This window comes from Toxotes jaculatrix, chromosome 14 (genome assembly GCF_017976425.1).
Source record: "Toxotes jaculatrix isolate fToxJac2 chromosome 14, fToxJac2.pri, whole genome shotgun sequence".
In the NCBI taxonomy this organism is placed as follows: domain Eukaryota; kingdom Metazoa; phylum Chordata; class Actinopteri; family Toxotidae; genus Toxotes; species Toxotes jaculatrix.
In genome coordinates, this window is record NC_054407.1 from 14494101 (window position 1) to 14518464 (window position 24364).

General features: G+C 43.3%; 1 protein-coding gene across 1 annotated transcript; it reads right to left on the reverse strand.

Moving 5' to 3' along the window:
- Positions 1-872: 872 nt before the first annotated feature.
- Positions 873-24296, reverse strand: bcl2b (BCL2 apoptosis regulator b). Its single transcript, XM_041054800.1, has 2 exons — positions 23193-24296; positions 873-3614 (listed from the first exon to the last, which is right to left on the reverse strand). The coding sequence occupies exons 1-2, from the start codon at positions 23739-23741 to the stop codon at positions 3477-3479; spliced, it is 687 nt and encodes a 228-aa protein (XP_040910734.1). The 5' UTR covers positions 23742-24296; the 3' UTR covers positions 873-3476.
- Between the last annotated feature and the right edge of the window lie 68 nt (positions 24297-24364).

The following is a 24364-nucleotide window of genomic DNA, read 5'->3' on the forward strand; positions in this document are numbered from 1 at the left end:
CCAGCGCTGGGAAAGCCTCCTCTACACCTTGTAGCCCTAAAGCAGAAAAGGCAGGAGGGCTTCACTATCCTCCCCCTCCTCTTCTCACTGCCCATCTTTCTCTTTTTCTTTACACACACACACATACACACACACCACCATCCACACCCACACTGGACTCTCTTTTGAAAGTCTAGGGCTTGATTTAAAATTCCTCTTCAGAGCGTGTCATGCATTTTATATGCATGGCGAGTGGGAGAGAGAGAGGAGGGATTGCATGGGGGCTCCAGCCCAAATGAACTTCCCTCCGCTGTTGGTCTCCTCAGGGATATATATATATACACACACACACACATACACACACTACCACCACCACTTTCTTTCACTCCTCTCATTTTCTTGCACCCACTCAACTCTTTCAACATTAGTTTTACTGCATCATGCTTTTTCACAAATTCCACTGAGCAGGGGGAGCGCCGCAGCCTTTGAAGACAAGTGTGATCAGAACAGAGGCAGGGGGTGTAAAAAAAAAAAAAAAAAAACCTGGCCGCAGGGCATTTGGGTTTTTGCACCCGTGTTTAGCAGCGTATGGAGCAGAGGAGGGAGGCTGACAAGTGCAGTGTTTGGGGACAGCTTTGATGTCTGATGGGGTGCGGCTGCTGCTTCGGCACAGTCCCTCACAAGGAGCTCTGTCACGTTGACACGAACAGGCTTACAGTTACAGTTCATAGCTGTGGATAGATAACAGATAATCAAAAGAGCTCTGCTGATACACTGCTCTCCACCTAAACATCTCTTATTCTCTTTCTGTCTTGCTCACTTGCACAGAGATGAAACTGAGAATTGATTTAAAAAAAAAAAAAAAAAAAAGCAGACACAATATGAACCTAGACTGCAGCTGCTTGAGAAATCTGGTTTATTAGGAACAATATGATCCCGCTAGCTTATCGTGGATATAGCAGTAAACAACAGGAACACGATTCACTTTTTTTTTTTAAGTGCTACAGGTTTGCGATTATAGACATAAAACAGTACAGCAACCATAGTGCCTACATTCATATATGCACAGAGAATATAAAAAATTACAGTATATTGCTGTTTAACTGTTGCTATTCCTGCTCATAAATCACCCTCTGTTCCTCTTTAACATACACATCAGTGGAACACCACACACCTTGAGCTGTTGATGTGATGAGAATGGTGTGTTTTTTTTTTAGGTGATAACTGAGACAAGGTTTAGGTCTGGCAGGTCAACATTTTACAGATAAGCACTGAGTTGTCAGTGGAGCACAAAGTTGACGAAAGTTAAGCTGATATAGGACAGTAACACTAGACAAACCCTCCACAGAGAGATCACGAAACCCGACTGAGCAGACTCTCAGTGAGGTGAAGCAACATGTATTCTCATTAAGCTACTTTTGTTTTTTGTTTTTTCGCTTTTTTTTTTTTTTAAATTAAAGATTAATACAAGTTAACTTTGGTTTCCAGCTCTCTAGAACTATACTGTTAATTTGTGGCAGTTTAAGCTGTAAGTAAAAGTTAAATCGACAGTATAGCAGCCTTAAGCCAATATTAATACAACACAGAAATTCACTTTTTAAACATTTTTTTCTCATTATAATAGCAGCCAGGAAATAACGTAGTTACAGTGTGATTCCATAGAACAGAAAAAAAGTGAAAACAACCGATTTTTCATCAAAGTACTGTTAAAAATCTGTGATCTGGTACCTCTCAATAAATACAAAAAGGCAACTTCTTTGTTGTAATTTGTTATCCTCTTAACTGTTCTGTTATAAATATGGTTACACTTAATATTTATTGTGTGAAGACACTATCTTTTATCCATGCAACAAAGAAGTTGAAGATTTTTTAATGACAGAAATAAAATCACTTTTCCATAACCGACTTGCTAAGTACTGTGTACAATAAAATATTGTGTAAGCCTGTGCAAGCCTTTCCAAATTTTCTATCAGACCTGTAACACAAGACAAACATCAATAAAATCAGGCTGAAAGGAACAAATCAATGACTGAATGCATTCGCAGACTGGAGAGAAGGAACATCTCAGGTTCCAGCATACGGGACACGTTGGCTTTAGTACTAAACTGAAACCCTGCTGCCGTGGTGTTCTACTCAGTCGTCTGTGGCCAAGAGAGGTTTTCACAGTCCACGTCAACAGCCGTCTTTGTTAGAGTGGATTCTAGCATTACAGAGTTTCTGTGAGGCCTCAGCCGCTGGAGGACACAAGTTGACAGGGTCAGCTCTGAAACCAGGGTGAGCCCGATGGGACAGAGTGAAGAGTAAGAAAACTGCAACAGAGGTAGAAGATAGAAAAGAACTGATCGCATCTAGAGTTGCTTAGTGCTTACAGGTTTTTTTGAGGGGGAATACTTTAACAGAGGAGCAGTCTCGATAACATCGGTTTGCTGGAGGAATGCACTCTGAAAATCTTGTCCTTTCGTGTTGTGGGGGCCTACTCCCTTCTTAAGATGCAAAATGCAGTGTTTATTTTACTTCTACCTCGCTCTTTTGCGCTGTGCTCATCATTTCTCTCAGTATATTCATCATCATTTGACATATTTCTGCAGGAGTGAAGAACTCCTGTTTTTCACTCCTCCAAAAAAAACCCAAAATCCCCTCTTTCTCTGCTAGGGTTTGGCGTGCTGCAAAAAATTCAAATCAACATAAAAATCGCAATCAAGGAGCTTTCAAAAAACTTCCAAAAAGCTGAGCTCAGCCTTCCCCTGGCCCTTCTTCTATTAAAGGCCAGGGAAAGTATAATGGTGCAGTGTGTTCAGAGTTCACTGGAGCAGTCTGAGAAGTGAAAGCAGCAGACACACACCGAGCTGGTTCTAGCAAACTGTTTCCATTATACATTCTGAGCAGCTGTTCTGTGGAGGAAGTCCTTTGAAGGACGGCTGCAGGAGGTGGGGAGTGTAACTGGAGTCCACAGTTCAAACGGGGTTCGTCACCCTAACAAGCAGGGGTGGAGCTGCGGCCGCTTCCTCTCCGGCATGGGGGGCGTCATCATCATCATCATCTCTGCAACCCTCCCCATCATCAAAGCCTTCATATAAAGGTCTTGCATGAACTCAGACACATGCAATGTCTACACTAACAATGTTCATGCTATAACTAGTACAGAAGCAGGCAGAACAAAAAAAAAGCTAGGTGCACACCACGGATCCCTCCTTTCTCCTCAGTTGTAGCCAGCTTAGTGTGATTACATCTAAGCTGCCTCTTTTCAAGCCGTCCTTTGCTTTGTATGGGCTGCGCATCTGGTTCTTTCAGTTGTTTTGATTTGTGTCTGTTTTGACATGGAGGGCCGAGGAAGAGGGAGTTTTTTGAGCAAACACTTTGAAGAGAGCCAGATTCGGAAGAGTCTGAAGGTTGTCTCTGAGGGGTCAGGAGTGTCTTTAAAAGGAAAAAGGAGAGGCACAAGGAAAAGCAGGAGGATGTTAAGAAATAAAGTCGAGCTGATAGGAAACAGGACTCATTCACTTCTGTGTAAGGTATGCTCCGATGCTGAGGCTAGCTGCTCCAAGAGCAGCCAGACCGAAGACTGTCTTGATGGAGGGCCAGGAGCAACTGAAGACCGACTCCCTCTGCCTGTCATACAGTTCCACAAAGGCATCCTGGGAAACAGAAAGGAAGAGAAAGTCAGACTGTTAAATAGACAGTCAAGGAATATGTGTTTACCTATGTTTGCGTTTTTGGATCAGTTGGTTATCTGATGGGTGTAGCCCCACAGAGAACACTATAACAAATAAGGCTGGCATGTCCATTACGTCTACGAAAGACATGCAGTTCATTATTGGGTTTGGTCTTTTCATAAAAATATAGAATAATGGCAGCCTTGTCCTTTAAAGAGGTGCAGTATTCAGCATGTTCAAAGTCAGGCCCCTTCATTGTTTGGCATGACAAAAACAGTTTCTCTAGAAAGTGAAGTTGCTGATAGAGTTTTAAAATGTAGATTTTCACTGCTGTGAGCACCAGAGATTCCAGTCAGTCAGATTCCAGAGACCCTTTACAATGTAAATCTCTTCACTCGCCACCAAGTATGGGTGGGAATAGAGTGTTATTACACCCATGCTGCAAGCAGATCCATTACTGTTCACTGGCTCTCATCTTCCTACATGCAACCTCAGACAGAGACACAACATGCCCAGAAACACACCCCAAACAAACAAACAAACAAACATGGGAAATACCAAAAGAGCCCACTCGTAACTGCATATTAACACTTTACTTTTAAAAATAATTATTTTTTTGCATTTGGACTAGAGCTGCAAAACTAAGCGTTTATATATATTAATGCTACTCAGAGGGTGCTCTGCATTCTGCTGCTAACAGGAGTTTTAAAAGCGAGGTCTGTTACAAATTGAGAATGTGTGAGTGTACGCAGCGCCTGCACAGCAAATACCATGGCTGTGTGTCTGAGACGAGGAAATACAGACATCTGCTCGTAAGCAGTGACAGCAGGAACAGCTGGACAGGAAGTCAATGTGCTAAGCTCTCCACTCTCCCACACACACACACACACACACACACACACACACACACACACACACACACACACACACACACACACACACACACAGACACCACACACACAAACCTATATTATCTTGAACCAAACTACTATAAAGTGTATTTTACAGAGAATAGTGTCCTATTGAATATCAGCTCTTTTGTTATAAAGCTAACCACATTAGTAGCAGTGTGCTGAAGCTGTACATCTGAGCTCCTTTGATCCTTTGAGTTTTCAGCTGTAACTTGACCCATCGGTGAACAATGGTGAATTGTTAAGTTTAATTCACTACAACATTACTGTGTCAGTTCCCATGGGAATCTATTATCATTCTATTTTAATCTGTCTCCATTTAACTCAATTTACCTACAGTAATTATGCTTTGTGTAACTCTAACTGGAATGCACACGTTTTATTCGACCTTGAGCTCGTAGCAGCAAAACTGGGTCATTATACTTTTTTTCACAAATGTCACATTTTAATATACAGTTTCCTTTTATCAAACAAAAGCCCACACAGGACTAAAAAAAGGAGACATCCATTCAGAAGTGCAGTGGGGAGACAAAAGTATTTCCTGTTTCCCCTCTCCTCCCTTCCCGTCCTGTGGCATTCCTGAGGCTGGGGGCCAGTCGGTGACACACAGGAGGAAGGATCAGCAGTTTCTTCCCAGTTTAGACCCTCTGGTGTCAAAACACACGGCACTCTTGAATCAGCTGGCAATAGCTTTAACCACATGGCATTTCCTTTGTTGCATCTGAGCAATTTTAATTATCCAGGGCTAAAGCAAGAGTCTACAGCCATGCTTGCAGCTCTGTGAGACTGTACTAGAGCTAAATGTAAAACCCTGCCCACCCACCCAAACACCCAAACACACACACACACACACACACACACACACACACACACACACACACACACACAAACATTGCCTTCATCATGTTTTTTTCCACCTACTTATGGAAAATAATGGTTTGCTGAGGCAACAACACAAACCAGCCACTGGGTCCAGCATCAAGTGCATGTGACTATGTGACTGACCACTGGCGAGGCCCGACAAAATGGCAAACTCATGATGCGTGTCCTCGATATGTCCCAGACAGTCGGCATAGATTATCATCTATTTAAGTCTGAAACAAAAGAAGGCCAATTACGGTAAGAGGTTCGTAGGAGCGGTGATGGATGTTTAAAAGAATCCCGCAAGGACATGGACGGTAATAACTCCAGACTGACTCAGGGGAGAGCTGGGAAGCAGAGATAGAGGAGGGAGGGGAGGAGGGGTGTCAGGTGGATATCATGAGACTGAGGCATGCTCCACTTCAGCTCCTGGAACTTTTTTCACCCACACGTTAGCAAGCAGCACTGCCACAACCATGTGAGTAGTGTGAAAAACAAACCTTGGCACTTTCTATTTTTTCCACTCCCGTCTCTTCTCTCTCCCTCTTTCTCTGTCTGCGCTGACTGACATTATGAAAAATCTGAGCCTTTGAAGAAAATATTATTAATAATAAGCAGCTGGCAAAGGAGGGCACGGAAGGATGGCTGGGACAGTAAAGGACAAAACATCTGCATTCATCACATCAACAAAAGACTCCATAATCCTCAAAAACTCATCTTTGCCCTGCAGCAAACCATCTGCCATCAGCAGCAGGTGTGCATCTGGGAAATGAAAGTCCAGGCTGCAGCTCTCTACAGTATTCATTTTTTTGGATCAATGGCTTTTAAAAGGTCACAGCCGCCCTACAGAAGCCACGGGTCTGGTGGGAAAATGCCTAGCCAGGTTTACACACTCCCTTCTCTTCGTTTTTACTGCACACAATGAATCCCTGGGAGAGACACATACAGAGTAAAGGAGTGAGACTGAACAGTGAGGACTTGAGGGGCTTCCATACTCAGCCATGGGGTGGCAACTTGCTGCCTGAGTGTCATGGTTACCCAGGCTGGAAGCTTTACACATGATTTGCTTTTCCCACCAGCAGGAGCGAGTCTGTCCTCGACCTCTGATTTGTTTTTCACATGATTTAGACCTCTGGGCTTTGCTCAGTGTCTTTTTCGTGGACACAAAGAGATTTTAAACTGTTGTCTTCCTCAGATGGTCTTATGCTATCTTAAGGGCAACAGGAAATACCAAACATTTGCCAATTCCTCTGGGTATCCCCCTTGCTATTGGGAAAGTTCCCTTGGCTTGTGTGGAAGATAATGAGTCATCTTGTGCACTTGGCTTAGCGCTGTTAAAACCCCAAACAGCACTTTGCCAAAACAGAAAAATGATTAGGCAGTCATCTCTGTTTTGGGATGTTTCTGTGGGTAACTGTGGGCAGACTGAGACTGAGAGAAAGGGATGTGGGTTAAAGTTCAACTTGTAATTAAAGTGCCTGTTGTGGCTCTGCTGCTATATTCACCTCTGAACTGAGCTTCTCCCCACGCTCTGTTTATTTCCTAAGCATTCACATAGTAACGTACTTACAATATTGCATACGCTGCTGCCCTTTGATTTTCTAATGAGCTTCTTGCAGATTTCTCCACAGCTAATTAAAGTCAAACAAAACTCCCATTTCAGGAGCCACAGGGAAGTAATGAGAGATTAAAAAAACTGCAAGAGAGGCATTAATGTCCTTTATAATTGATCTGTTTTGATCAAAATATACGCTTATATCTCGCTCTCTTTCATGTGTCCATATTTTTATATTATAGGCCAGACACAATAGGTGGCAGGAAAGCAAGCTCTTGTCTGGCAGCAAGGTCAGATTCGATCAAGTCTCTGGAGTGTCATCCATCGACTGGCCTGGCAAAAATGAGATGACGGAGGAGTTTGTTGAAATACTCATTACCCGGTGAATCCCCCTGTGTCAGCACCAGCAAACAGCTTGGAGCTGAGGACACTGAGCCCTTCACTGCTCTGTGACAATACTGCAATACTTGGAAACAACAACCTCACGGCCAAGTGACGACAGTCGGAGATGGGAGGCTGTAAAAATCTGGAAAATACTCTCAGTCAATCCGCCAACTTCCAGTGGATTAAGCTAACAAAGTAAAAACGGTTTTATTGTCTAGGTAGCGGCCTTGATATAAGTCTTTATTTACTGATCAATAGAAAATTATTCACTAACAATTTGGAGTGAGCAGGGGTTTGACATTTTGGATGCTCATTAGCTGCCTGATGGAGAGTTAGATGAGAGGACTGATACCCCTGACAACTTGGGCTCTGACAACTTGTTGTGGGCACTTTTTCAGAACGTTCTGACTTGTATGGACCAAACGATTAATCAAGAAAATACTAAGCAGATAAATCCATAAGGAAAATAATCATTAAATGCAGCTCTAATCTAGCATTAAATGAGCACAGTGAGAGATAAAAGTGCTTAGGAGACATTAAATCACATCTGAAAACCTCATAAGAGCAGTGAACAATTCTCCAAACTGAACTAACTAAACTCCTGTCAGGTCAGTTTACATCCACAGGTCAAGTCATTTAACCTCTGGTTCCACAAGTAGCATAAAAGTCTACATCCTTTAAAATGCCAGGCCTTTTAAATATAACCTATTTATTTTAAACATTACCACCTTTTTAAATGGCCACACAATATGGTAACTCCGGACTAATATCGGTATGTCTGATAAAAAAGATTAAAAGGGGAGTCCTGACATGAAACAAAGGAAACAGGGAAACTAGAATTTCATTGAAGACTCAGGTTTCATACTTGCCAGTGTACTTTCAACATTACATTGGACTCGGGTGTAAAGGGAGAAACGTTTTTGACGTTGGATGCTACCCTAAAGGCTCATAAATATTCAAATTTGCAGCAGCAGCAGCATTTGTGTGTTTACAAAACAGCGCGCTCTCCCGTGGGAGTGAGCCTGCTCCACTGGAACATGAAATGCGATCGCCAGTAAATCACCCACACTCCTCATGACACTCTGCGTTTTTTATTGTCTCCATTATTCATTGTCTCAACCAGCAGATAAATGAGGACTGTAACTTTACACATGAGACATCGGTTTCTTAGGAGATGAATAACGCTTCAGTAAACTTGGTTTTTATCCCATCGAGGAGGCAGCAGGAGGAGGAGAACCACTGGAGTCAAACCGTCCAATTTGTGCAGAAGCGTCTAGTTTCTTTGAGGTTTTTGGGGAGATTTCGAATTGACTAACATGCCTGCTCTATTCACCTAACCTTGACTGAGCACTTATATGATCCTTGCAGACCGTTTATTCTTAATTCCACTGATGTTTATTGAACAGCTTTGATCCAACATGAAATGAAGGACTGGGTGACCTTGCAAGCTCAGAGGAGTGAGGGGGAGTGGATGGATGCAGAGAGTGTTTGCTCTCTTGTCACCTCCTCTCCTCCTGCACTCCTGGTTTGTTGGCACCTCTGCACACCTTACTGAAGCTCAGGGTGCATCATTTACAGTCAGTCACTTCTGCATGCAGAGCGAAGAGACATCAAAGCAAAGGGAAAGCCACAGAGAGACAATCCTTTTCTCTCACAATAAATCAAACAGCCTCTGCAGCTCAGACAATGTGTTTCTTTTATTCTTTGGAACAATCTGTGATTTTGACCTTGAAACCTATTTCAACCTCAACAATTGATCCAAAATCCTTTACGATTGCCAAAAGTTGGCACAATGGCTTCCTCAAATAGGTACAATGCAGCTATAAGGGGATGTCTGCTTTGTCTGAGGATGTCTGCATAGAGCCCCATCCGGCCCTCAGCGGAGGAGGAAGTGACAGAGTCGAGCAGGACAGAAGCAGCACAACTGCAGAGTTTCTATAAATATCAAGAGCCTCTGGTTCAGGGCTGCCCAATCTAATAAAACAACTCTCATCTCTGCTGCTCGGCCCGTTTAAAAGGCCATGGATGACGCGCAAGAGCAGAGGAGCGAATGGAAAAGGGGCCGCTGAGTCATCATCCACACGTGTGGAGGCTGGTGTGTTTGGAGTGCATTAAACCTGGCTTGAGTGGCTTTCCAGTAAAGACAGGATGTCTGCCACTTTGGTGTCTCATAACTCTGTGTTCTCTCCATGGAAGCCACGCATAGTACATCAGCTGCTCTGCTGACGTGTTTGTGGCTTCAAAAATCCATGTAAGTAGTGTGAAAGCCTGTAAGCTGTGATACATTTTCTGAGATAATTGTGTGAAACTCTCCATCACAGTTTGTTTGGTTCTCATTTTGCACTCAGGAATGCAAGGGCACTTGTATAAAGAGCCACTTGGTAAGGGAAAGTAGTATCTGTGGCATTCAAACCACGCAGAATCACTCAGCAGATGAAAAGGCAAGGCCATGTTTCCCATTCACTCTACAGTTTGGGTTAATGATTAGTCACCGTGGTAAAACTTTCACATTTCAAGCCACTTTATCAGCTTTAAATCAGCTTTGGATTGCTGCGTACAGGAACTAAAGCACCAATTATTTTGGCAAAACAAGGGAGCAAGAGGGCCCCCGACGCTGAACTGTTCTGCCGGACTGGTTCAGATAAAAACCTGCAGTAAAGACCGTGGGAACGAGTTGATTCCCATGTGGCCTGTTGCTTCTCCTGTGACAAACACAGCCCATGGGAGAGGTTCATTTCCTGTGACAGGGGCGGCACGCTGCTTCAAGCCTTAAAGGTCAGATCCACTGACCCCTTAAGACCTTGAGACCACACAACCACCATCTCAACGGCAGTGGAGCTGATAATGGGCTGACTGATCTGAGCCAAAAATACTACTGTATATGGAATAATGAATGGGATGTGTGGGAACACCATCTGCAGCATACTCGATGCAAAGAGCATGTGGTGGCTAATTGTTCTGAGCTTGCCCAAAAAAATGAAGTCATTCGCTTTGGGATTTTCTTGAAATGATGCATTCAGCTTTGCCGTTACTGTGGCTTTGTGTGCCTGCATCTAAGTTTTTTTTTTTCCTTGCAAGCCCTGATGTAACAGAATTACACAATCCTCATGTTCAAAAAGGGGCTTTTCAGACGGCAGCGATTGGCCGAGTCTTTGTAAAAGACCTTAATAGTTCAGTTAGTGTTAAGTCACTTCCTGTGCCAGATGCTGTGGGGATGACATCACTGTCTAGTTTGAGACTATAGCTTCTCTGTGGTACAGCCAAGTATGGTTAAATCACAGACTCTGTGTGCGTAACTAGGGAAAGACTAGAAGCAAGCCAAACATGTAGTCATACTAATACCATGGAGAAAGGGAAGGGGAGCAGCAGGAGAGAACTACAGCTGGTTAGACACTGTAACTAAGAGATTTGTATTTGTTTTGAACCATTAACTGACTCCTAAATCTTAGCCCCAAGTCTAAGAAAACGCAAACCGTAACAAAAGGGCAAGTTTTATGTTCACAACAAGCAGCAATGTTGTGATTTTGCCTTTGATGAAATCCCAAGTTACCCCTGTAATTTAGGAAGCATTGCCAAACAAGTCGAGTGTAATATCATCTAATAGAGAATTAAACATGTCAGCAGAGGAGAACGTATTAGGACATCAAAGCCAGACGCCTAGCGCCTCTCGCAGTCTCCTCTTTCATAGGCTACAGGAGACGTCTTGTAAAGTCGGCTGCTAAATGAAAGCTTGTCAGTTTTGGCAACAAGATATAGGAGCGGTTTACACGGGGCCAGGTTTCAGGTTAAGCTGTGTTCTCCGTGTACCCATGTAAATGAGATAGGCCACAGTCTGCAACAGGACATGCTGCGAGCAGAGCAGAGCAGAGCCGAGCTGAGCAGATGACGAGGATCTCAGATGTCCGATAATGTCAGAGAAAACAATCATCTGTTTGAGGTGCAGCTCCCTCAGGAACACCTTTGAAGTGGGGAGAAGAGGAGCCAGAGTGAACTGAAAAATTTCCACAAAGTCACAGTGAAAGCATCTGCTGCCAGTGGTGAAAAGTAACTAAGTGCATTTACTCAAGTACTGTACAGTTATATTACTTTATTCCTCTACTCTACTACAGTTTAGAGGAAAATGTACTTTTTACCACATTACATTTATCTGACAGGTGTAGTTACTTTAGCGGTTGTCAAACTTTTTGACTTGTGACCCCTTACAAGAAAGCAGAGTCTAGGTCGGAGCCCCACCAGAGAGACATTACCCCTTTAAACTTCTCAGATGCATTTAAATTTCATTAATAAGTAAAAACAATCTAATAGAGCACAAAATCAGAGCAAAGATAAGAGCACAATCCAAAAATAAAAACAAATCTACATAGGAAAACCATGTGTTTTCATCTGTATATAAAGAAGTTACTGCAAAACTAGCTCCACCCTGGAGCAGTAAAATCCTGCTTTTTCATTGTGCAAGTAGATTTTGCTGATAGTACTTCTGTACTTGGTTTTGAATGCAGGGCTTTTACTTGTCATGGATTAGTGCGTGCGTGTGGGTGTGTGTGCGTGTGTTGTACCAGTACTTTTACTTACGTAAATGATCTGAAAACTTCCACCACTGTCTACTGTTGTCATATTTGCATCAGAGGATTAAAAAGCAGAAGGTATCATGTGGGAAGACAAAGCAAAACTCAATATGGGAAGGAAAGCAGCTTTCCCAGAGGCTGAAATTGTGAAATGCGTGACAAAACTTCTCTATCCTGGAGTATGAGGTCATTTAGAAACCGGGGGGCAGGGGGGGAAGGGGAAGGAATAATTATTCTTACACAATTCCACTTCCGACTGAAAAACTGAAGCAGATAACCACAGCCTGGGCTCTGTCTGATTTTCAGCTCTATTAAAGGCAATCTCAGAATGAACTCAGACATTCTCCACTGAGAACCCCTCCCCTTCTTCCTTTTTCAGGCTGGGAATACTGGGGAAAAGTTCAATGACCTCTCTCAGGCAACCAGCTGATTTTCATCCAGGCTGGGGGAAAGGAATGAGAGGAATGCATTGATGTGTGGAAACAAACAACTGCACTGTGTGTGCCCGAGAGGCCTGATATGAGAAGGAACAAACCTTGAGATAACCAAGTCAACTGCAAGGAGCACAGCTACATGTACACTTGCATTATGTAATAAATTAGCTACAACTAAACCTTTTTCAGCAACCGATGCTTCTAATTAAAGCCTAATAAAGTATCTAAGAGCCAGGGTGGGCACTGCTTCTAATTCCCTGTCCTTTATCTTGTCTTTGGACCGAGCTCAATGTGACTAAAAGAGACCTTGGAGACAGCTATGCGGAGCAGCATGCTTTAAAAAAAAAAGGACCGATTGTTTGAACTATCTGTAGCAGGTTGGCTTACTCAGAGCTGTGTGACCTTCCCTGTCTGTACACAGAGACCAAAGGGAAACAAGCACAGCCTACATGATGAATGATAATGAGTTGCCTATTGTGACATTGAAGGTCTGAAGTGAAAATGTGTGGAAAGCTAATGAGGCACATGTCAGTTTCATAATGGAGGATTTTTTTGGGGGGGGGCATTTTCTCTCTGGAATAATCCATGGAAAATGTCATTAGTTGTATTCAGTGACTGCCTGTTGTGAGCTAAGTAGCCTTGATGCGGGTGTGCACTGAAGATGAGGGAGACTTTTAAGCATACAGGAAAAAATGTGTACACATATGAAGCTGGTAGTGCTGGAAATGTTGTTGTGGATCTTTCATGAGCACATCCCTCTGCTTTCTAGTCAGCAGATGGATCAGCTGAGAATCAGATGATTGTTGAGTCAGATGACTTTAACAATCCACTTTAACCAAGTTTGTTCTATAAATTTCTGTGCAGTGAGCTAATCTACACCTTCTCCACTTCACAGCATGAACTCCAATTAAATCAAAACCATTTGCTCTCCTAGCTCCCTATTTGCTTTGGTCTTTCAACCCTGGTGGCCTGATCTTACTTTGCCAACCATCCATAATGTTTTCCAGCAATTTGCCTTGTCCGTCTCGACCTGGCTGCAGGACATGTGGCAGTAAGAGGGGTTGGATTGTCTGTTTATAGCTTTATAAGGCTCCTCTCCCTGCTTGCCCTTCCATCTCTCCTCCTCCTCAACAACCCTGTTCGCCTCACCTCCTGATCAAAGACACCTTGTGAAGTCCAGCCATTTCATCCAGGAATACTTTTTAACCCCTGTGCTCCCTGGAGTACAGGAATGTGGACTCACATTAATTCAAATCTGGAAATACTGAAGGTCTAGGAGTCTGAGTGCCTGTCCTGATAGACTGGGTGGTATCAGAAAATGAGTTCGCCCAACTAGCCAATAATTTGGCACAGTGACAATCGAAGGTCATTTTACAGTGGAATACTGAAATTCTGTTGATTAAGTGGAGAGAAAATACATACTTATTTGTCTCTCTCTTCTCTCTTTTTTTTTTTTTTTTTTTTTTTACAGCTTTTTCAACAACCACAAGTGGTCCTAAAATGTGAAAGATAAATGAAGCACTTTACAGCTCAATTTGCAGAGTTGATTAAACTACTGGTGGTTAGATTTGTCGGCACGAGCTTCGTCTAGACATGTCACAGAGTTAACACTTCTCTATAAAGCAAAACGGCGCCCGACATGACTGAATCCAGGCGTCATAAAAAAAAATTTCCCTGACATAAGTCACAAGATGATGTATCCTTAGAACATACACAGACACAAATCACCGTGTAGCCAAAAAAAAGTTAAACAAAATACCTAAGAATAAAAGGAATCTCTGTCAGTTATCTTGTTTTCAGTTCTCCCTGATTTCTTTGAAGTATCTGTCTTTATTTGAGTTGTAATGACAGTCCAACAACCAATTAAAGGCAGCTCTTTCAGAGTAGACTCAGTGAAATTGATGTAATTTAACGCCATGACAATGCTGGGTATGCCCCTGCGGGATATTCCTGTCAGAGGTAGGTAGGTAGGCGGCAGTGGTCCTCTGAAGCAGCAGGGGTTATCTGTGACAGCACGCTGACAGAATTTGGTTATAGGTTTGGTGGGGGGGGCACCAAGAGTTCATAATGGCGAGGAGATTCATGAGCGCTGCCCTGAAACACTGTATAGCAGCAACAACGCTCCCTTGGCAAAGCTTTTATCTTCCAAACATTAGGAGCGTACTGCTTTTTCTGCACTTCAAACCCAATCAGTTGCCATCAAAGGTGACTGCCAACAAGGTGGTGCTGTGTGAGCTTTGCTACATACACATACACACACACACACACACACACCAGCAGAAAGCCGTCAGCATAAACATGCTAAAAGTTCTTGCCATGGTCTTTCCACGGAGACACTTATTCCTTCAGCGGGAATTTCCATAAATCACCTGCATACACAATCTGACACTTACAGCCACAGGTTCGCTGCGTTAATTGAGTCTTTGATCAGGGATACCAACACAAACCATCGGAAACACTCAATCAATGCAACATAGTCAAAGTGATATTTGAGCAGCGGCTGACCTCACTCAGCGTCGACCGAAACAGATCAGATTTCCTGAGGGCTATTTGCTCTGCTGCCAAAAATCACATTGGGGAGGGGGGTGCAGAGAATTATTTACCCCAGACCTCCACGGACGAGGCAGAGAAATCTATTTACCATTATCTGGCTGTTGTCATTTTTTTGGGAGGGCATGTACTCAGCATTTCAGAGAAGAACCAATAATGGCATGCTGTTTGTTAATGGCCAGTGCTGTGGCTAGTTGCACTGGGAAATCCCAGCGGAGATGGTATTGGTGTGCCTATGTGTGTGTGTGTGTGTGTGTGTGTGTGTGTTGAGGCTGAATGGCACCACTAACAGGAAGCTAGGCACCCCGGGGCCATCTGCTCCCTGCCATGGCTCACATGTCACCCTGTGACAACACAGCATTATTGATTCACACTACCACATCCACTTCTGTGTGTACACATTGACGTGCCACAGTGTATGTGTGTATGCATATGCATGTGTGTGTACACAGCCATTTTGTGGACAGCAAATAATTGATTTGCGCCAGCACATCCGCTTTTGTGTTTGACTGCCTGTGTGTGTACATGTATAAACTTTATAAACCTTAAAGGGTCAATTCACCCAAATCACAAAAACACATTTTCCCACATACTCTGTTGGTATCCAGCCATGCAGACTGTTTCATTTTTGTAATGTTTTAAAGCTACACTATTCCATATTTTTGCAGTATTTTAACATCTTTCAGCTCATTGTTTTGGTTTCACAACTTGCAACTTAGAGGTTGCCTCATTCTCACCAGTGTTACAGATGAATGCTAATGTTGTAAACAGCTAGTGGCCAATTGGTGATACTATGTCAATGTTGTGTTTACAGACGGTTTTGCTGGCCCAAAGTGGAAGTTACTGCTGATTCTTGTAAGACAAATCTTAACACAATAGAGGTGAATGAAAAGGGATTTGTCATCGACATAAAAAAAAGAATCATTTGGAAAAACTCAACCACACTTTTTCTTCCCAAAAAACAATAATGCAGGTACTCTGATAATTTCACAAATCCCCATGTTTACATTTGATATTGGGACAATTTCTTCAAGAGCAAATGTTATCAATAAAAAAAAAATCTTGTGTTGTGATTTGCGTCACCTGATCCTCTCACATCTATTTAGACTATGCTTGCCATGCAACATGCTCTCTCTCTCTCTCTTTTTGAACAAGAAAGTCATTTGAGCAGTACAGCAGTAGCCATTGTTGCTCAGGAAATTAATTGAGAATATGAGATCTCTTTTAAAAGCCTTTTGGGGGCTTGTCCCAAAAATATCTACAGAAGCTAGACAATGGGAGGAACTGTTTAACCTTGCCCTATATTGATATACTGTGCATCTTGCGAGGGTGTGCCCAGTGGCAAAGTCAACTAGTGTCTCAGTAGGCTCCTCATTATCCAGCTCCCACCATGACAGGAAAGGTGGAAAACTCTTTTATCTGCCGTCTCAAATGGTTCATTACGACATTTTTTCCATGCAGATTGGCGGTGGGTTTGTGATGTGAGTGTCATAAAAGCACAGAAGCAAACAGGGCTGGGATTTATGTGTAACATGACAATTACAGGACCACACGGGAGCAGTGATGGTAACACTTCTATATTTAGAGGCCTCTCACATGTCCCTGTATTTTTCAGGGTTACCTGACACTGAAAGCCAGGTCTCAGGGTATTAGTGTGTTGTTTGTGAAGGGACTGGGCACGCGTATGTTAGTAAATGAGTGCGTCTGTGGCAGTGGGGTTAACAAACAGACAGAGGGAGACTGAGGATGAGAATAAAAAGAAGGGAAAGAGAAGAGGTAAGCTCCTGACTGGAACTCAGACAGCCTTTAGGGTTCTACTTGAGGGACATCCATTTAGTGTTCGAGTTTATCCGCTCCATATATTATTCATCAGTGTGTGTTCTGACTGGATAGTGGTGCTTTTAAACAGCTTAGGCATGTGTCCCTCGTGAAAGAGCAAAACAGCAGATTGAGGTGATTGCTGATTAGAACAAAATGATAAAAGTAAACACAATCATTTGGTTATGGGCATTCCCAAATACCAATCTGGTTAGGTTCACATGGCCCCAGTGGCTTACGTGAAGAGACTTTTGTGACAAAAAAAATAAACACACAAAAACCATATACACACACGTCAGCACACTAGCCGCCTACAGTGGTTCCTGAATGAAGCATGCTCATCTGACATGATCGCCCAACAAAGGAACAAAATCGCACACACCCTTCACCGACCACTCAGGAAAGGAACACCCAGGTCGTCTCCATTATTTATTTACAGTCAATGTTCCCCTGCAGACATTCCTCCTGCTCTCCTGAGGAGGCCCAGAAATAAGCGCACAGGACAGGGTGGAGGGTCTCTGGGGAGAAATGAGGTCGTGGAAACAGGCAGAGCACTCACAGAGCACCAGAATTAGGTTCCCAAAACTGAAAGAGAACTATATTTCTGCACTGTGTTATTTGAATGTTTGCCAGAAAATTGCAAAGGTGCACATTATTGGGACATTCGTGAAATGCTCAGCATGTGTGGAATGGTAAACATGACATAGAAGCAAGGTGTGTCATGTCAAGCTGAAAAGATCTCAAACTGAATGTCTGACCTTATGTTCATGTCAACAGAAAGGAAAAAAATATAGAGTGTTTCTATTACTATGACTGACACCACGTATGCAGTTTAAGAACCAACTCGATCTCATAGTCAGAAAAAGAAAGAATTGCATTTCAAATTTTGAATAAATAGCTAAATTATTTATCACAGAATCCAGCCACCACAAAAGCTTATGTTTGTTATTCTATGTAGAGAAAGGCTGTAAGATAATGACACAAAGTCAGCCTTCCTCTTTCTATAAGAAATACACTTGTTTTTTTGGCAAAAATGGCCACAAAAAGGCCCGGCAATATCAGATGTAGCAGTTTTTGAGCAAATCCTTTGGAAAATTGTCAGTGTCCTAAAATTCCTGTATAACAGATATTAGTGCAGGTATGGGCATAAATATATACATTTTTTGACATTTTTCAATGTAAAAGTTCGTATGAAGGTCAGATTATGTCATAATGAAACTAGTCAACCACTAGTTTCATTTAGCCAGTGAGCCAGATACAAGTAATCTCTGCACTGGAACTGCCTGAAGTAGCTTCTTTATTGTCACTCATACTGCACCACCGATACTACTAAGGGTTAAACAAGTGTTCCACACACTGGACTGAATGTGTGAAACAAAGGTCTTTGTGCTTTGAGCGTTTCAGAGACCCAGAAAGCAAAGAGACTCGAGATCTCTCCTGGGTTGCTCCTGAAAGAAAGTATTCATGTCAGATTGATTCAGAGAGTTACAGCCCAGAGCTGCCTGATCTGTAGGAAACGTTTCTGAGATTACAGTTGCGGGGCTGATGGGTATAAACACAGTGGCAGATGGCGAGCGACCGAGGCCTGCGCAGCAAAAGGGGTACAGTACAGGGGAAAATCTTGGCTGCTTCTCGCCACACTAAGCTCTTTTGTGGTGCACAGTCTCCATTACAGAGACGAGAATCCACATCAGGAGATAGAATTGTTTTCAAAATCTTCAAACTCAGCCTTAGTTACAGAACTGTTTGCTCTTTCAGTGGTGAAATTATGTTGGTTTTTTTGTTGTCTGTTTTGAAATGATGGGAGGGAGGGAAAAGGCCTAGATACTATTTGCATGAGTAATCGTTCATTCCTCTGTCTGATTGCAAGGAACAAGAAATCAGAGTTTGTCCCACACTCTAATTTGTCAGGCCAGACTGATACACAACAACAAATTAACAGATGGAAAAAAAGGACACTACTGAGTGTGATTGCTCACAGACTAAAAGGAGAAGATTTCTATATGTCAGAATGGATGGATCAATCATGACTTTTAGAGCTCATTACAAAGCTTCTTTCTGTTAGTTAAAAGCCAAGGGACGTACAGCCTTGAACACTTCCTGAATGGTACCATGGTTAGTATTGACTTGTTAAACAGAAAGAATTTGCACAAACAGACACAAATTGGACGTAAGTGAAACCTCATCCAGATTTTTCTTTTTTTTTTTGCTCTCCTGTGAGTGGCTGCATGTGCCTCCTTTGTGATTCAGTTTGTTTGGGGTTTTTTTTTTCTCCTCCTCTACTCCAGCAACTTGTCACCTATATGGAGATTAATGACTTCCTCGCTGTACCAGATCCACTCTGCCTCAACAAGGGAGTAGTGGGGTGCAGCCAGATGCCCGCAATACCATAGCAACATGCAGGTCCCACCCGTCGACAAGCAGATTGTGCTCAGGGAATCCCCCACAGGTTGGACCAAACCCAAGCCAACTTACATTGTCCTCTCCTCATACGCACGCACGCACGCACGCACGCACGCGCGCGCACGCACACACACACACACACACACACACACACACACACACACACACACACACACACACACACACACACACACACCTGTGACACACAGAGAAATAGGCCACCTGGTTAGAAGAATCCCTCAGACACCTGATCCTACTGTTTGAGACAACAAAAAAAAAAGGTTTACAGGTGACTTAACTCCTTACTCTCATCCACTACAAGAAAACAAGACAACAACAAGATGACAGTCTATAGAGCTAAATGTTAATATCAGTGTGGTTACATGCTCAAAACATCAATGCTAACATGTTTGCCATCTTAGTTTTGCATGTTAGCAAGTTAAAACTTGCTTATTGGCACTCAGCACAAAGAACAGTCAGTTATTAAAGTTCATCCTCGGGGCTAAGTTATTGTGTGCGCCAAAATTCATGGCAATCCATCCAATAGTTGTTGAGATATTTAAAAACCAGGACTGTGAACCTCATGGTGACCCTAAAGGAAAAGTCGTGGGATTCATCCCCTGGTGACCATGTACATAATTCCGTAATCGTTGTTGAGATATTTCAGAAATAGCGGTGGACCGAACAAGTGACTGACAGACATTATCTGTCATCTGACATCTCATGGCTAAAAATAACAGAGACGAACAAAAAAGAAATTAACTTCTCAACATCATATGTGAAGCTGCTCTCAGTTAACCTTTCAAAGTTGTGAAACTGTTATTTTTCTCTGGAACACTTTCTGGCATTTTGCTCTTTGCCGCCCCCCCAAGCCAGTCAAATGTCTGAGGCCAAGAATGTCATTTCAGAACTGCTCCTTTCTGGACATGACTGGACTCTTATTTATGTTTGTTGAGATTTTGCTGTGCATGTTTGCTGTTCTTTTTTTTTTTTTTTTTTTTGACTTACACTTACATATTTTTTATATGTTGAAAATGAAAAAATAAATAGAAGTCAGATGCTGCCTGCCAGTTTGTTAAAGTAAATAAACACAGGTGCACCGTGTGTGGGTGAGGCTGTAGCCTAAATGCAATCGTCCCCTGATGAGAGCAATTTCTGGTCACCACAAAGGTTGAATTTATACAGGTGAAGAAAACCGAGTGTTAGGGACAATGAAAGGACAGTGTTTCATATCCTGGTGCGTGGGAAGTAATCAGTGCAGAATGGGAGCAATTTCACCCTCACAGGATTTTGCAAATACAGTAAGTGCCTTGTTATTCCAAAAAGGCAGATAGTTTTATTTAACTGAAACTATATTTGACTCACTGGTGATGCCTAGACTCAACAACGATTAGTGGGCGCTCCTATTTTGGGCTCAAATTGTCTCAAAAACAACAGGAAACGGGGGTGGCTGATAGAAAACTGTTTCCACACCACCCTCACATGTCAAAATGTCAGTAATAGGTTAATTAGCCCCCACCTTTGTTTTTAAGAGTGGTGGAAAACACAGGAGTCACCTCTACACACACAAGAACACAGTGGACAGTGTAAGTGACCCTAAACAAAACCTGTCTAAACACACATTTAACCATGTTTGTTCTATGTGGTTGTTAAGCTCCATCAGAGCCAAAAGCTCATCAGAGATCATCCACCATGAGCCACCTGGCAGATGGTGGATGAAATGAGGGAACTAATTATGACCCATATATACCCTGAAAACCTGTGTCCCTAAAAATGGATGAAGCCCCTCAACAAATATGGATGTAGACACTTTTGCTTCACTGTGATTCACTTCAGACTTTCACAATAAAACAGACTGGCTGTCACATTATTTCCAGACAGTGTCTACAACTGAGAACACTGAGCTTACACACTGAGTTTTTTTCTGCAACTAGACATGATGGGTATTTAATTGGCCGATTCTGATATTTTTAAACTCAGCATATTTACTTTTAACTGCTCTAAAGCCACCAAAATAAATGAATGTATGAATGAAAAGGGATTCTCTGATGATCTTATTATGGCCACAGCCCTGTGACCACTCAAGGGAAATATCTGATTAACATTCTCAGGAACATGTGGGTTTTATGGATTCAGAACAAAATCAACCAACTTTTAGTTGCCACTGGCACCCAGAAAACATCCCAAACTCTTCAGTGTAAAACAGGCTCTCTAGGTCCAAGAGCAGATAACAAGCGAAAGCAACCTTTTTGGCACAGGCTGAATGATACAGTGACTTTCATTATGTTTCAAAATCTAGCCAACAGGTCAATGAAAAAGGAGAAGCTGGATTTCACAAACTCAGTCTAGAGCACAGACAAAGCTCTGTGCCTGCAGTGTCAGTTATTAAAGGTCAGGTAATAACTGAAACACACACCGTAGGAAATTCCCCACCTGACAAGCATTCAAATGACTACATAAATCAGCATCAGTTTCTGTTAGGATCCAATGTGTCTATGCTTAAGCTAAAAAAAAAACATTCAAGGTAAACAATACAGTCTTCTGTATTAAACTGTTTTAGAGCCTAATTTGAGCTGAAATCATTTGGATATGGTTTTTGAGGTGCTGAGAGCAGAAATTCACCAAACTGACCCAAACAGGAGACATATGCTTTTAAATAATCCTAAATAATCCTTTGGATTAAGAGACTGTGCTTTCTCTCTCCAGTGGATGCGGAGCAGCAGAGATACAGTCATCTCCGCCCAGCTGGAAAACACAGACTGTGATGACCTACATTATTGTACAGTGGACGCAGGCTCCAGAGACCTCGAGCAGGCATCTCAGCAGGCCAGCCCGCGCCAGCTCCAAGGCCCAGGTCTGAAAAAGCAGACAAAAGAGTTCCAACCTAGATGCACAGAGGACTGCATGTTAAACACAGCGGCTGCAGATTAGCGCTCTGTGTTCCTGGAGGGCCCTACCTCTGTTGTTGCCTTTGATATGTGGCACAACCTGCCACCTCCAGGGGCAAGGCACACTCAAGGGGAATGTTAAACGGTCCTTCCCTTTGAGATGAAATGTTCAATATGAATCATTGATGACCCCCCCTCCAAATCTGAAACCTTCCAGCTAAGATAACCAGGCAGCACAAATGTTATGCTCTCATTAAGAGCACCTCTGCTAATTAGAGGCTAATTCATGGCAGATGGGTTTAATAGCTGTTGAGGAGAAGAGGAGGCTGATGTGCTCCTCACAAGAAACAAGAGCTGTGCAGGAGTTTGCAGGAGAATTATTGTAAAAAAAAAAAGGGGGGATATGGTTTCTCTGTGAATGTGTGCGTGTGTGCAGGGAAAGGTAAAGGCTGAGTGTAGATGCTTGTCCTCATTAGCACCTGAAGCCTATGTGTCTGTATTTGTATGTGCAAAAAACAGCCCTGATAGCTGAACCCTGTCCAGCCATGCCCTGAGGCCTGGACAACAATTAATTTGCTGACATGTGTCTGGCCTCCTCCCTTCTGCTAGAATCATGACTCAATGCATCACATCACAGCTGCACTGGAGGACTCTGGTACATAAAGCTTCACAAAGCAGGTGAACGGCAAAACAGCCACACGGTGCTTTCTCACTGTGATGCATGAAATGCTGGTTTTGTGAGCCTAATTTCCCCCCCTGGGTTAGGCTTGAACTACCCTCTATGCTCCCTGACAGCTGCGTGGCTGCCGCTGGCTGTCCAGTTGACAGGGCGGTCTCTCTGTTGAGCGTCGGGAGGTGTGACAGAGAAGGCTGTCTGATTGGCCAAATGAGTTTAACTGCCACCGCGAACGTCCAATCGGAGCAGCTCTTGTGAGGCCGTCCATCTCGAGCGTTCGACCTGGCGTGCTTAATGGACACATCGAAAGCTGGATTTTATTTCATTAATGATCAGCCACAGATGTGGTTTCGACTATGTGTGGCATATAGCCAGACGAGTACGCACGTTTTGATCTCAACCACACACTTGCAAACGTCTAAATCCACAGATTAAAACCTCTTCAAACAGAGCAAAAGAGGACTTTTGCGCCACCGTGGCACACAACAGCAAATCGCAATCCGAATCAGACCTACCCATCCCCCGTTATCTTTTATCCAGCTGTTAAGAGGTCCATTTAAATACTCCGTCATCCACTCCGCGATGTTGTCCACCTGCGATGTCATCTCCTCCTTGGCCGCGCACTCCACGCACACCGTGCCCCCGAACTCGAAGAAAGCGATAATCCGGCCCCAGTTCACCCCGTCCCGGAACAGTTCGTCTATCACCTCGGCGAATCTTCTCTGCGCCGTGTTGGAGGTGAGATACAGCTGCCGCGACATCTCCGTAAAGTCCGGCTGGTACAGTCTTTCAAGTTCATCTCCAGCCTCGCGTAAGACTCTGTGGATGGCGGCGTGCGGGTCGGGCTGAGGAAGCCGTCTGCAGAGGTTGGGGATGCTCTCGTTGTCAGGCCCGGTGCTGGCTTCACGGCACCGGCGGACCAAAGTCGGTGGAGGGGCAACTACTGACCCATTATTTGCAGCATCTTCATCCCGGACATCATCAAATCCCCACACGTAACCCCGTTTGGAGAGTTTATGGCAGATGTACTTTTCCACAATTTTGCGATTACACTCGCTCGCCATTCCGGCTTAATTTGGCACTTTCTACAGACAGAGGGTGTCCTAAATAAAATACATTATGCTCAGATGTGTGCACTGTACGCAGCTCTGCACAGGCTTGTCCGAAACTCGGTTGTTTTCAAATATGAGCAATGCAAACGAGTAATCCCAGTCAGAGAGCAGATAATGCTTCGAGAGTTGAAGAGATTCCTCAATTAAAACTGCACGGAAAACGTTTCAGAAGTCAAAAAAATAAAATAAAAAACACTGAGTCCGTCTGAACAGCAGTTTTCATTTCCCGAATCCTTGGAGAGACATAGGCGACCTTCTCTTTGCATAGAAATCCAATATGCGGAAGAGGGTTGGAGTAGTGTTGATCTATTCCTGTGCACATTACCCAGACGTGATTGTGTTGCAAAAAAACAAAACAAAACATGAATGAAGGCCAGAGTTGTACGCGCCTGAAGGGGCTTTAAACGCCGCCAACTATTTTAGCAGCGTTTACGCACAACCATGCGCGGGACTGTGAGCCAGACAAGGTCGGACTGAGTCCTCTTCCACGATTGCTCCTCATATCCTCTTCAGCAGCACCCTGCCCACAGCCAGTGGGCCGCACTCCGCTGGTGAGGTTTTCCTGACGTCAGCCA

What these genes read in the sequence shown, in the direction of transcription:
- bcl2b (XM_041054800.1), bottom strand. Translation starts at nt 23,741, where the DNA reads ATGGCGAGCGAGTGTAATCGCAAAATTGTGGAAAAGTACATCTGCCAT. An exon ending in TAAAAGATAACGGGGGATGG is followed by an intron (nt 3,615 to 23,192) that starts GTAGGTCTGATT and finishes TCTGTTTCCCAG; the next exon opens with GATGCCTTTGTGGAACTGTA.